Source organism: Aulonocara stuartgranti, assembly GCF_965226115.1.
Source record: "Aulonocara stuartgranti genome assembly, chromosome: 12".
In the NCBI taxonomy this organism is placed as follows: Eukaryota; Metazoa; Chordata; class Actinopteri; order Cichliformes; family Cichlidae; genus Aulonocara; species Aulonocara stuartgranti.
In genome coordinates this window covers 39,435,555-39,450,889 of record NC_138948.1, presented here as the reverse complement: position 1 = coordinate 39,450,889, position 15,335 = coordinate 39,435,555, and the positions used below count along the sequence as shown (strand labels likewise).

Here is a 15,335-nt window from a genome sequence, read left to right as displayed (position 1 = left end):
GGCCCGATGAAATAACCACGTTTTAAGAACATTCGTTACACGCGTGTTCATTCTCCTTCCCTTTGTGACCCAGAAAAGTCAAAGATAGAAAAACACTTAACCCTGCATACAGGTGGTTTGTAATTACACTCATACACAACAGCACTAACCAGCACACTACAGTTCCCCTCGCTCTATTCTCATGCTCAGTTTGAGCTTCAGATCATCCTGACTATAAATTACTCACACCTCCATGCAGTCACTTTTGTACACAACATATTTGCACACGTCCTTTAGATTTGTAACTCTATATTTATGTTAGTATTTCTCTATCATCATCTCCGTTTCTGCACTCATTTTATGAAAGTGCTTGTTGAGTTGTTATAGCAGCAAACTTCCCTCTGGGATCAATAAAGTTCCTCAGATTCTGATCGATGCCGAGTTACTGCCATGGGATTGGCCCACATACTTTCCTTACCAAGCAGCTGAACGGGTCAGTCAGTGAGTAAATGTAGGGACAGCAGGGTACTTACTTGCCATCATGAGGAAAAATGTGCTCCGGAGAAACAGGTGGAAATGCATTTACTGTGCTGGACGTGCGAGCAGAGCACAGAGAGCATTCAGGGCAGGACAGACATCTCTCAGTCAGTAATAATCTTTATTCCTTTTCCTCAGGACAGAACTGATTTAGCACCTAACCAAGGTATGAGGCAAGCAAGCCAATACAATCCCCATTACACAAGAAAACTAATTTAAAAGCCAGAACAGTCGGCAGTGTCAACGTAGCCACTTTTTCCACAAATCAAAACTTGTCTTTTTACATCTATAGATTACACAAATACTTATTATATATGCAAATGAATAGACAAAACTACATACCTGGGCTTACAATGTCACTACTAACAAAGGTATCTCAACACTGAAATATTCTTCATAGTCTGCTGCATCCCATAGGTCTTCATCTGAAGTGTAGATTAGCATTGAAACGTAACAAGACCACAGCATCAAACAGCACTTGCATTAAGCACAGGGATACAGGAACTTTGACATATCTGTTGGCCAAATAAAAGGTTCACAATAACAACAAAAACACAGACCAGCTCTGAATGCAACTGTACAGATGAATGAAGGCATTGATATTTCTCCTCACGCTTCCTTCTGACCCACATTACAGTTCAGTCCGGCTCCACTTTAAACACACAGGTGGGGAGCAGTGACACAAGCTCTGCTGTATTCATTCTTGTAAGAAGCACGTCAGGTAAAAACGTCCATCTAGCACAGAGTCCTCAGCCCTCACGGTAAGAAATCTACAACTAATAACAATACACGTGTGTGTCATACAAAGTCAGGCTGTAGTTAGGCTGGTACACCTGGAGCTTAAAAACAAAGAAGCCAGTACACAGGAGACGAGCATACGACATTTTAGTACAGCTGGTATGTAGATTCAATTCATAACGCAAGCTTAGAAACTGTCGTAATCTTTCTTGTCTTTTTTGCCTTCGCCCTCGAAGCTGTCTGTGCCATCGCTGTTGTCACGGCGACGCTTCCGGCTGTTGCGGATGCTGAAGCGAGGGTTCATCTGCGGTAGAGGGTCCATTCCCAAAACTTTATGAATCTGACGGAACGCCAGCAGCCTAAGAGCAAACTAAACACACAAAGTTGGAGAACATGTGAGTCAAAGAGCAGAAGCAAACCTTTCAACAGTCTCGGATGTGCACGTTTGGGGGGGTTATTTACTCTTTCTGTGACCTGATCAACTACTTGGCAAAAACCTGACAGAAGGGCAAAGCCAGTGATTCCACTGGGGCACCAGGAGGAAGGGAAGCAAGGCCGGGAATGCTGCAGGTGGATTTAAAGTGACATCCACGCTGGAGTACGGTACAGAGTACGCTAGCAGGATCATCATGGGGTTCACTTAACGGAGATGTTCGCGCGGCACTGGCGGCACGGAGCACCGCCTTTGCCTCCGCGAACACATCGGACTACAAACACGCACATTACCAACTCCGGAAGACGATCAAAGCAGCCAAACGTGAGTACAGGGACAGGGTGGAGCAACAGTTTGACAACCCTCGGAGTATGTGGCAGGGACTAAACACGATCACAGACTTTAGAGGGAAAACCAGCACACCGCAGACCACGGCGCCTCTGTGTGAGGATCTAAACGTATTCTACGCTAGATTCGACACAGCGAACACCATGAGACCCGACAGTGTGCGCACCGCGGATGACGTCAGTGCGCACACTGTGTCTGAGGAGGATGTGCGGAGGTGCTTCAGGAAGGTGAACGCACGCAAAGCTACTGGTCCGGACGGGATTCCCGGCCGCGTCCTCAAGTCATGCGCGGCTCAGCTGGCTGGAGTGTTCACGCACATCTTCAACCTTTCCCTCTCTCTGTCTGTAGTCCCAGCCTGCTTCAAAATGGCCACCGTCGTCCCTGTACCCAAATCCTCCACCATCTCCTCATTGAACGACTGGCGACCTGTAGCCCTGACCCCCATCGTAAGCAAATGCTTCGAGAAGCTGGTCAGGGACTTCATCTGCTCTGCACTACCCGACTCACTGGACCCTCTACAGTTTGCATACCGCCACAACAGGTCCACTGATGATGCCATAGCCCTGACACTACACACTGCCCTGTCACACCTGGAGAAGAGAGACACGTATGTGAGGATGCTGTTTGTAGATTACAGCTCAGCATTCAATACCATCGTTCCCTCGAAGCTGGACAGGAAACTGCAGGATCTAGGACTGAGCAGCTCCCTCTGCAGCTGGATCCTTAGCTTCCTGTCTGACAGACGCCAGGTGGTCAGACTGGGCAGCATCACCTCATCCCCCATCACACTGAACACTGGTGCTCCACAGGGGTGTGTACTGAGCCCTCTCCTGTACTCACTCTACACCTACGACTGCACAGCCACTAACAGCTCCAACATCATTGTGAAGTTTGCGGACGACACTACAGTGGTGGGTCTTATCACCAACGGTGATGAGACGGCTTACAGGGAGGAGGTCAGCGCCCTGACCCACTGGTGTCAAGACAACCATCTCACCCTCAACGTCGCAAAGACAAAGGAGTTGATAGTGGACTTCCGGAGGTGCAGAGAAGTACACACCCCCATCACCATCAACGGCGCTGCTGTGGAGAGAGTGAGCAGCTTCCGGTTCCTTGGCGTACATCTGGCTGAGGATCTTACGTGGTCAGTACACACAAACAAAACAGTGAAGAAGGCGCAGCAGCGCCTCTTCTTTCTCAGGAGACTGAAAAGATTCGGCATGAGCCCCCGCATCCTCAGGACCTTCTATCACTGTGCCATTGAGAGCATCCTCACTGGATGCATCACCACCTGGTATGGCAACAGCACCGCCTACAACTGCAAAGCTCTCCAGAGAGTAGTGCGGTGCTCTGAACGGATAATTGGAGGTGAGCTTCCCTCCCTCCAAGACATCTACAGGAAGCGGTGCCTGAGGAAAGCGGGGAGGATCATCAAGGACTCCAGTCACCCCAGCCATAAACTGTTCAGACTGCTTCCATCAGGAAGGAGGTTCTGCAGCATCCGGTCCCGTACCAGCAGACTGAGAGACAGCTTCTTCCACCAGGCCATCAGACTGCTGAACACGTCATAGACACCTCAGCTTCACTACTGGAACTTCAACATTATGCACTCCATACTGTATATAAATGCCACTTGTTTTGCACATGTCTCACTCTGTATATTTTATTTTATATATTTTATTTATTGTTTACTCTATTTAATTTGTAAAATATGTGCACACACACACACACACACACACACACACAGAGAAAAATATTTAGTATACACATCCAGAAATGCATATACTATTATATATTGTACATATATTTATTAGTTTCAGATGTAGCCATTCTTGTATTTTGCTTGTTTACATCATTGTATTTTGCACAACTCTGCTGCTTGTGAAGCTCGCACACAAGAATTTCACTCACATGTGCTGTACCAATGTACCTGCACATGTGATGTGACAATAAAAGTGATTTGATTTGACTGCTGTCAGCAGGATGGAGGTCAGAAGACAGAGTTATTGGGAGAGAGTGGTGGGAGCAACGAGAGTCAGAGATGTTCCCTGGGAGTGAGCAGGATGGAAAGGACAGCGTGCAGATGAGGGATAGAGCACATACTGGGTTTGTATTCATCTAATGGAGGACTGATAAGGAATGGGAAGGACAGCTACAGGCAGAAGATGGAGAACCAGCTTCAACAAAACAACGTTGGTGAAGTCTGGAGAGGCCTCAGAACCATCTCGGGCCACAAACAGCAGAACTCTCTGCCTGGGAGGGATGTGAGATGGGCAAATGAACTGAATCATTTCTTCAACAGATTTGATTCAACCATGAGACAGTCTACAACATCGGCTGCAGACTCACCCACCCCCACTGCTGCTGCTCCACTTCTGACACTTCACACGTCCTCTACTCACCCTGCTCACTCCTCCCCACCCCCAACAACAGCATCCAATACACACTCAACACAAGGCTCCAGCCTGTCTCTCTCAACCACCCAGGTTAGGAGGGAACTGAGGAGGATTAATGGCAAGAAGGCAGCGGGTCCAGATGGCATCAGCTCGAGGGTCGTCAGGTCCTGCGCGGACCAACTGTGTGGGGTGATGGAGCACCTCTTCAACCTGAGCCTGAGGCTGGGAAGAGTCCCACAGCTCTGGAAAACCTCCTGTGTTGTACCAGTGCCAAAGACTTCACGCCCCAAGGACCTCAACAGCTACAGGCCGGTGGCTCTGACATCCCACCTGATGAAGACCCTGGAGCGGTTGGTCCTGGCTCAGCTTCGGCGCCTAATAAGCTCATCACTGGACCCACTTCAGTTTGCCTACCAGCCTGGCATTGGAGCGGATGATGCCGTCATTCACCTCCTACATCGTTCCCTCTCTCACCTGGAGACCGCTGGAAGCACTGTGAGAATCATGTTCTTTGATTTCTCCAGTGCCTTCAACACTATTCTTCCCACGGTCCTGGACCATCACCTCACTACATGGATACTGGACTACCTCACTGACCGACCACAGTATGTGAGGACTCAGGGCTGTGTGTCGGACAGGGTCGTCTGCAGTACGGGGGCCCCACAGGGAACGGTTCTGGCTCCGTTCCTCTTCACCATCTACACTGCAGACTTCTCCCACAATTCCACCCAGTGCTTCCTGCAGAAGTTCTCTGATGACTCTGCAATAGTCGGCCTCATCACTGATGGGGACGACAGGGAGTACAGAGAACTGACCCAAGGCTTTGTGGACTGGTGCCAGCTGAATTACCTCCAGATCAACACCAGTGAAACCAAGGAGCTGGTGGTAGACTTCCACCGGCACAAACATCCTCCACTGCAACCACTGAACATCCAAGGTATGGACATCGAGGCTGTGGACAGCTACAGGTACCTTGGTGTTCATATGAACAACAAACTGGACTGGACTCATAACTCAGACGCCCTCTACAGGAAAGGGCAGAGCAGGCTGTACCTGCTGCAGAGACTCAGGTCTTTTGGAGTGGAGGGCCCACTCCTAAAGACCTTCTATGAATCTGTGGTGGCCTCAGCCATCTTTTACGGTGTGGTCTGCTGGGGACAGGAAGAGACTGAACAGGCTGATCCGCAGGGCCAGCTCTGTTCTGCCCTCTGGACCCAGTGGAGGTGGGGAGTGACAGGAGAACAGCGGCTAAGCTGTCATCCCTGTTGGACAACATCTCCCAGCCCATGCAGGAGCCTCTGACAGCACTGAGCAGCTCCTTCAGTGGGAGACTGCGGCACCCACGGTGTGGGACGGAGAGATTTCACAGGTCTTTCCTCCCCACTGCTGTCAGACTCCACAACAAAGACTTCAACTGATCAAACACACACATCCACACATGTGCAATAACACTAAGTGTAATACTCTTTTTCTGACAAAGTTGTACTTTTGTATTTTTTTACTCAGTTGTATATAGCATTTGTATTCTATTTTATTCTACTGTATATAGTAATTTATTTTTTATTTTATTCCATTCCAGTGTTTTCTAATTTCTGCTACATAACTTTGCACTTTCGCTGTAACGAAAGAAATTTCCCACCTGTGGGACTAATAAAGGTCATCTGATCTTATCTCTAATGCTAATGATGTCAAACACAACAATCAGATTGCCAGGTGCTGAATCTAACAGATCTTTGAAGGAGAAATGCTTTACGATCATGTAACCACAATCTTAAAAATCAAACAAAAGCAGCAGCAACTCATCTTAAAAATTTTCAAATGCTAAACGTGGCTGCATGTTTACAGAGATATAGATTTTTTTACTTGGGCACTTGAGGTAATGTCCTCTCTCTGCTGCTCTCCCAAAGTCGCCAGGGTATCCACGGGCTTCTTTTCACAGGGATCTACCAGTCCTGGTCCACCTAGTGGGAAAAACACAGTTCATTAGGAGGTATTCAAATCCTACTGATCAACACACCAACCAGCCAATAGGCCAGATGTTGGAGGTTTGAGTATACGTTACGATTTCTAATGTGAATATAAAACCACCCATCAAACCCTTTGATTGTCACAGATCTGGTTCTTTATATCTTCTTGCATAAAGCATTAGATGCGTTTACACCAAGTGCAGCCTTTACTGCTCTTAGAGCTCTTACAGCAAGGGAAAATAAAATATAAAAGGAAGACACAAGGTGGTCCTATAAACATTAGCAAACAGAAGCAAATCTACTCTACAAACTCGGACCATCTTATCCTGATTGCCAGTGAACGATTTCACTTGCTGCAAAAACTCACCACAAATAACTTGCTCCATTCATCCGGGCATTTTCCTATGCTAATTGTTTTCTAACATTCACACCCCGGCTCCAAAGGATGCATCACAGAAAAACTGGGGCTTGCTATCTCCCCCAAGGCTATTTGGATCGGCCTCCTGATCTACAGCCATGGGTGCACACAGCTTCATGCCCAGACATCTGCATCTGGTGTGCTCTTAAAAGTGTTCCTTTGGAGCATTTGAATTTGCCTGCGCTGAAACGCGATCCAAGTGTCGGGAGAGCACACGAGGTAAACAAATGTTAACGGCTAAAAGAAACCTAGCTGAATTAGGAGCAATAAAGGACGTGGGTACAGAAACACACCCAATACTTCTGCATGGTTATAAAATCAGTCCTGAAAATGTTCACAATTCAGTGCTCCCTCAGTATTTCACGTTCTCAGCACCTCTGACCTGTGGACACCGAAGAGCTACAGGGGTTGATTTTTGTTGGTGATATTTTACTGAAGCCCTTCAGCTTCCCTGACTGAAGCAATCAGATCCCAGATCAGAACAAAGGGAAGGAAGTTTGATTCATAATGAATGCATTCACCACAGTCACACAATGGGAGTGGTGAAATAGCCTTATTTAAATTGGGAAATTGTAGCTTTGATCAGAACAATGGTTTCAGTTCCTCCTGTGAAAGAGCTTAAACCCAGAAAACTCACTGTGAAGTTAGCTGAAAGACATTTTGCTACTATTAGACATTTCTTACATGTTTCCCTGACAAATACCACCTATATTAGAACATTTAACATGACTGCAACTAATGAAAAATATAATTTAAATGAGGGGAAATGAAGATAACCCCAAAACAAAAAGAAAATTGAAAAGAAATAAAATCTGGAGAATACAAAACTTTAATAACTCAAAAGCCAAGAACAGAAGCAGAACTGGCCCACCGTTCTGCCATTTAGTTTTGATTTAAGAACAGAAATGGAATCAATTTTCTTCAAGTACAAAACTAACAATGCAAAAGAAAGCCAAACCACCTTACCTGGGAGTAAAATCCCAGAGGAGATGCATTCAAAGACACGTCTCAGTGCATCACCGGGGCTCAGAGGGGCAGACGCGCTACTGATGGCCTTCTCGACCAGTAGCTCCATGGCCTGAACAGAGCACACAGAGGAACAGAAGATGTTAGAGATGGTTGGGAACAGCATCGTGGCTTTTCTCACACCACTTTTATTAATTAAGATACCTAATATTTTACACTACCTTTAAATATTTCAAATATACCAGCAAAGCTTTAGAAAGGTTTCTGACTTTGTTAGTGCTGTAGCTGCTGAGTTCAGCATTTACACAGTTCAACAGTCAGGAGCCAGACTTTCAGTGGAAGGTTTGAAATGGCTTTGAGCAGTATCCCAAACAGCTGATTCTGATTCTCCTCGATTCAGAGATGGTCTTTCCCTTTTCACGTAAATGGCCTCCTTGACTCGGCGCTCAAACCAGCGTTCCTACCTGTCCAGGATGATACATCCTCATCATTGAAAGAGTGTCCACTGGCCTGTAGGTGTGAATAGACTGCAGAGTCCTGGCCTGATGGCTCTTCTGTGTTTATGGACTGAGCATGCACCAAGACGTTTAGAGCAGGAATTCTCACAGCTTTAACATCTGTAAGTTTTTGGCAGATTTCTCCAGGGTGCACAGTGTGGCCTGACAAAAAAAATAAAAAATCTGAAGATACTGGACAAGTACCAACAGCCGATAAACCTGACCTTAAAGTCATGTCCTTAAGAATTAAGGACAAACTCCCAAGTCATTTCAAATGTCCTCAGGGGGACAATGAGCTGGTCCAGCATTCCACAACAAAAATGAAAAGCTGATGCTCCTCACCAATACGATCCGATATACCCCAGGGCCACCGGTACTGGACGGATCATTCCCCCTCATCCCTGGACTCAGTTTCATCTACAAAAGGCTTGTTAGTGGGCCTGACGAGATCCTTGAAGTAGCCCTTCCACTGCCGGATTACGTCCTGAGCTCAGTAGCACTCCATCCACATTTAGTGCACAAATTACAAAATCAACCCGTGACCTAGGGTGTCCCAGTGCTGCGTGCACTTATGAACACCCTTATGTTCAAACATGGTATTCTGTTATTGGACTTGTGTGCTAATGACATGTCCATACCAAACACCATTCAGGCGCAGATCAGGCAGGCCATTTCTTCCAGTCATGCCCCCTTAGGTCTCACCGTCGTTGGCCACATGAGGGTCGAAGTCTCTCAGCAGGACATTAGCGCTGAGAAATGGTTACCCGCCAGCACTGCACCCAGTGGCTCTAAACGCCGCTCTCCACTAGCATGCACTCGGCTCAACACGGCTAGACTCTACTCGGCTTTGATCGTTTTCCATTACAATCGAGTACCAACTAATGTGTGTGAGGTCATTACAGCAAAACAGTGGAAAGCCCCATGACATTAGTATGTGACTCACACAACACAACAATGTTGTACATTGAATGAACTTCGATCGCTTAGTACACCAGCCGAATAGAGACTAAAAATAAAAAAAAATTACCTGGTACCAGGTACTACGACCTAATGGGAAACCCTAAAAACCAAGTCAGTACCAGCAGAAACGGCTGAAGCAGAATGAGTACTGGGAACTGTTTTTCAGTGCATAACTACAAACGATAAGTCAGGACTTGTTCCCTGACACAAAGGTCAATGGAAACAATAGAGTCCCAATATACCAAATATTCACTGGAAAAATCCCAACATACAGGTAGCCAGCCAGAGGGGTACAAGAATACCCACCCCTGCCCACAGCCTCTAACCAAGGACAACTCGAGACTGGATCAGATCCCAGAGTGTCTCTTTAGCCTCACACATCAGTTCAGGCTCCTTCCCAACCAAAGAGGTGACATTCAGAGATCGACAGACCACGTGACTTTCACGCGTTGCCTTGCAGGTACGAGTGGCAGCAAAATTAAAACACTGCATCAAGCGCTAGCACTTCCAGCAAGGGGTAATCATTAATTCTGCTGTTTTAATCCCTACTTGCATTTTATTTGCTCCAAAAACAGTTATGTACAAAACAAAGGAGAGCACGGCAGACAAGACAGACAAAAGGCCAAAAAATTAAAAAAATAAATAAAAAAGGTACGAGGGAAAAAAAAAATCAAAGGGTTGAAAGGGTTAGACCCATATAAGCACACAGAGCGGACTAAAGACGTTAGCGTGCTGCCCAGCTTTCATCGTGCTCATATTTATAATTATATGGTCCTAAGTGTGAGTGCATACACTCATGAAGGGTTTGGTAACTTCAGATTCCTGCAACAAGCCCAGCTCCAGTTTACCGGCGGATGGGTACAGGACACTGACATGTGCCGAGTAGCCCGATATGTAGGTGGACACCAGGTTTTATTCTAAGTAAAGGGCAACCCTTCAAAAAACAGACAGAGCAGTGGAGTAGCCAAGGCAATAGAACAATATAAAACTTGATTACCAAAATATAATTTATTTCACATAAAAGATTTAAAACAGTTAAAAACACCTCTGGCCAGGGAGAACACACAGTAAAAACATAAAAACAACACTAAAAGTCCAGTGGCATCAGCCACAGCAATAATAATAATAATAATAATAATAATGATAATAATAATAATAATAATAATGATAATAATAATAATAATAATAATAATAATAATAATGGATTGCATTTATATAGCGCTTTTCAAGACCCTCAAAGCGCTTTACAATTCCACTATTCAATCACTCTCACATTCACACACTGGTGGAGGCAAGCTATAGTTGTAGCCACAGCTGCCCTGGTCAACACCAGTAGGCAGTAGGTGAAGTGTCTTGCACAAGGACACAAGGACACGATGACCAAGACAGACAGAGCTGGGGATCAAACCGGCAACCTTCCGGTTACAAGATGAGCTTCCCAACCTCCTGAACCATGGTCGCCCCACTAAAATCAGAACGGGGCAAAGAAAACCCAGCGACGTCCCCGGCCGTCCTGTCTGTCTCTTTGCTCCGCAGTACTAGAAGAGAGAGGGGGCAGCGACAGTCACTGTTCTTTCCAGTGAAAGGGATTTCTTGTACCACCGTGTGTTTCGGGACTTGCCCCACAATCCAGGCCCTCCGTCGCCTCTTCGTGACTTCGGAAACATGACTTGAACAATTTTTCTTCCACGAAGGAATCCGATAAAAACCGATCGCTTTACCCGTCAGCTTCCAGCGGCTGTCATGCGACCGGCTATGGCAGTTAATAATACAGCAGCTTCTTGCCATTCTTTGCGTCTCTGTTTATCTCTGTGTGACTGTTGTCTTGTGCGCAGTAGCCACTTGTACCTACAATCCTTTGCGGTTTTACTCCGGAAATGACGTCACATTTTCGATCTCTATAGCCAGTCCCAGCAGCCGGGAACTGGAATGCCACAGCCTCTACCCTTGATTGTCACTTCACCCTTATGGCATCTACTGGAGGTGGTAAGGCCACAGGAGGGTGGACTGTTGTCTTCTCTTTGCCCACCAGCTGTGAACGGGACTCTGTAGTGGGGCCTCTGTATACCCATCCTGGGCAGGGTAACTTCGTCCCTGCATTTTTATTTTTCATGAGAACATTCTTCTATAATCAGAAATGGAAAATTAAGGAAATTTCATTTCTATTTTTATTTCATTTTAGTCTTTGAGAATCTGATTTATCAAAACAACCACAACACTTTCTGTGACTGTAATATCAATTCAATGCACATGAAGGCAAAGCAACAAATGAACCATTTCCTCCAGCACTAAACAGACTTCATTCAGCATATTAACCCACACAATGAGGTGCCTGGGGGGGCATCTGAAGGATAGTCAAGACCACCATAGAAATTTCTCTGAATTTTACAATTCCATTATAAAAACCGCAAAGTGTCAAAACGCACTGCGGTTGAGGTCTAATGTTAATGGCACTTACCCATCCGGGGAATGCTGACCACGTGGGAACTCGCTGGCAGAGGTCTCGCAGGATTCGGATGATGATCACGCAGGACTGAAGACCATTGGCTCTAGCCTTTGATGCAATAAAGTTAGGTTTATGGAGTGACCCAGCGTGATAAGAGATGGACCAAACACGTTAATCAGTTTCATTGTAGAGGCTCCAAATACTACTGTGCATAATGGAAGCTTGAGTATGGTTCGATTTGCATATAAGCCATAACTGTTTGCAATCAGCTGCCATTCCCAGTAGTCTTGGACCTCGCAGTTAGTAAGGGAAGTCACAGTTTGCAAGATGCACAAGAAATGAGGACTTTTCTTGCCATCTTCTAAACCCTGACCCCAGATTTGTCCAGGTATCTCACAAACAGGGACTTAAAGTACAAGAGTCCACCTGAGAGGAGAATATAAGGACTGAAAGAGGCAAGGAAATCTGTTTTACTTTGCCTGTGTTTTGCCTGGTAGCAAAATCAAAGCAAAATATACAGATGTTCCTTTTTCTCTCAATCCTCATTGTACAAAATATATAGAATAAAACAATACAAACATTGAACATGAAAGCACTTCTGGATGGTACAACCTTGTGCTGGTTACTGTGCAGCCTTATGGAATCACATGTCACTATATGTCAGTCTAAATTGGATTGGGGATACAAGGATGCCAATTCTTTGCTAGGAGGTTTTTTTTGTGAGAGATTCAAATGAACTTGGGTTATCATCTCTACATACAACATACTTTGACCAGATTTTTGTTGGCACAGATGACATCCTTGAATATATGTGTGTGTGTGTGTGTGTGTGTGTGTGTGTTTTTTTGCTATAAATAGTTTAATTATAACCCAAAAAAACCAAACAAATGAATATACTGAAATAATGCATCTCATAAGGCTACAAGAAGAAAGTAAAATGATGTTCCGAACCTGGAACCACTTAGCGTGGCGCAGAACAGCCAGAGCGTCAAGGCATTTTTGCCTGTCCAAGACGTCCACTGGGTCTTTCACCATACCCGAGGTTACATCTAAAAATGAATTCCAAGTGTCAAAATGGTGATGAGGAATGGGTGTTTGACCAGGTCAGCGAGGCTGGCAGAGAACAAACACATTGCCACACATACCAGCTTCTCTTTCCGTAACAACCTACACTTGCTTTTTCAGAATTTCAAAGAGATCACTGACATTTGAAAAACACAGCAAAACACTAATGTCAAAGTTTTGTTTGCAGACAGTGTACAGCATGTTAGGTCATTATGTTTACAGACTCACCTAAGACGAACAGACCAATACCATAGCTACACTGAGTGTTTGGTCACAAATGTTTGAAGCCAAAACTGTTTTATCAGGTAATTGTGTTTGTTGGCAACTGGTAAATTAATATGGACGTTTTGTAGATGTTTCTTGTTCAAGCACTGAGAATCAAGGGATTCGACAGCTAATGATGAACTGTGTTACAATTAGGAAGAACGGGCAAATAGCAAGTGACCTGATAAAAAAAGTGGCACAGCAACAGTAGGTGTGGCAAAGTTTTTGGGATGTGAGAAAACCTTGGTCAAAAATCCTTCCGAAGCTCTCAGGCCCTACCAACCCTTTCATAGGAGACGATGTACTAGTGTCGAAAGAAAGTGAGGGGGAGGAAAAATTTAACTCTGTGCTCAAGTTGTATATTACATCAGATATATATATCTATATATAGATATATATATAGATATAGATAAAAAATATATATATAAAAAGAGGAAGCAATGGTTGCTGAAGAGGAGAAGTACAAGAAAACAAAAGGGTTAGGATATCATGCATGCAAAAACCTAACATCAGTAGTTTGGAATAAGACCCCAACAATCATTATATACCAGAAGCCATATTCAGGTGCAACCACAGATTCCTCTGCCATAGTCTCCTTTCCTGAACTTTTATTAATACTCCCCTAAGAATAATCCTCAGAACAATCATCACAGTTACTGATTCAGTAGAATAGCTGACCATCTTCAAATCGTTTGTACTCCTTTTTCATAATGTCTGAGGTTAAAGGTGTTTGCTTTTAGCTAAACATGAGCTGCTTTGAGCCCAATTTTGAGTGCAGTTTATGTAAAAAGACGACACGAATCAACTCAGGGGAGCACTTTAGAACAGGGGACGTCAGCATGGTGAAGTGTTCAGTACACAAAAGGAACATTTGTTTCCTGTGACAAAATCACAACCAAATTTCTCCAACTCGGCCAAATCTTGATTACAAAAGCAACGCAAAATTCCCACCTGTGCACAACTAGTTCAGATTAAACTTTAAGACATGTCGTGTCTCCTACGTCTGTTCATTTATCACTTAGACGCGTACAGGAATTGTCTTTTGTCGCATAGCTTGATGGAAATTTGGAAAAAAAGTAATGTATGTCTCCCAACAACAAAATGGAAACAATCCCCTGAAACACAGGAAACAAAACAGAATCTCACCTGGGAATAACTAGACTTAACACAATGCAAACACTGATCATGCTTTGTTTAAAGGATAACGATAGCATCTGAGAGGTAAGAATTACAGAGCAAAAGCACGAGAGCAATACTGCTGGCACATACCCTTTTCATTTTCTTTACAACAAAACAAAGTAGTAATGAGAACCACGCAATTACAAGACTCAGACAATCTTTAGGTTGGACGTCTCATAAAGCAGATTATAGAAATCTGAGGTTTCATTTAGGTTTTAAAAACTATAATTTGCTGTTTACATAAAGGCAGTTCACACTGTGCACAACACAGTAAAGGTAAGAAATGATCTCTCATGTTAATGAGCTCTTTCAGCTGAATCAAATAAGGAACATTGACTAGACCACTACAACGGCAAAACCACCGTGTGCCAGCAGGACAGTGCTCTTCAGAGCGTCAACCAACATACTGAAACTGATTTTACAGAGAGATAAATATCAAAAAAAGAAAGCGAAAGGCTGTCTTGGGTTTCCAACCTCCATCCCGGCCATTTTCCTCTCTGATGACGGGTGAAGTCAGCGTGATTGTCACTTGCATCTTTGGCTCGGTACAGGACGTCAGAATGATGGCTGCTTCCTGGACAGACCCTTTGACTTCATATTTCTCTGATGTTACCATCTGGAGGAGAACATTTTTTAAAAAGTGAAAATCAATTCATTTCCAAAAGAAATAACTTGAGTGGCGTACGTAGTCAGCTCAGTGGACACTTTCATATGTACAGTTAAACCCTGTGATGGTTAAGAAGGTAAACCAGCTTCATAGCAGTGAGGTTACTCTGCATCGCAGCCCCAGTCTGTGTGTGCGTACGGTAACTCTGTAATATACAGCAAGCAAATCAGAGCTTCTTCATCCCTGAAAGCTGCTGAACCCCTCCAGTTTATACCCTCATTCAGTTCATGAGGACCCCTCAGGAAGTCTCCTGTGGGGCACAAAAATACTGGAACTGGTGCAAGTACACAACAGGTCACATGACAGGCTGCCGTATCAATACTCTCATCTAACAGATTACTCTGAGGCATATTCACAAGTAAATATTTAGGCAATCTGAAGAAAGAAGTTGGTCTTCATAAAAACAGCAGTTTGTATGCCTTGTGTCCGAACTGAGGCGGGTGATCTAAGTGGGGTGTCTGTCAAAGCTGCCACT

The 15,335-nt window shown here is 44.7% G+C and overlaps 1 protein-coding gene across 2 annotated transcripts in view; it reads right to left on the bottom strand.

The window, feature by feature from the left end:
* Positions 1–618: 618 nt before the first annotated feature.
* zfr (zinc finger RNA binding protein) overlaps positions 619–15,335 on the bottom strand; it is a 39,271-nt gene continuing 24,554 nt past the window's right edge. Inside the window, exons 15-20 of one of the 2 annotated variants that reach the window (XM_082555316.1) lie at positions 14,668–14,809; positions 12,637–12,734; positions 11,698–11,793; positions 7,783–7,894; positions 6,295–6,392; positions 619–1,624 (exon numbers count right to left, since the gene is read on the bottom strand). In XM_082555316.1, the coding sequence (XP_082411442.1) occupies positions 1,442–1,624; positions 6,295–6,392; positions 7,783–7,894; positions 11,698–11,793; positions 12,637–12,734; positions 14,668–14,809 (729 nt within the window). In that variant the 3' untranslated portion in view covers positions 619–1,441. Of the gene's footprint in view, positions 1,625–6,294; positions 6,393–7,782; positions 7,895–11,697; positions 11,794–12,636; positions 12,735–14,667; positions 14,810–15,335 lie in introns of those variants that run through there. The other variant, XM_082555317.1, reaches the window with a different exon arrangement.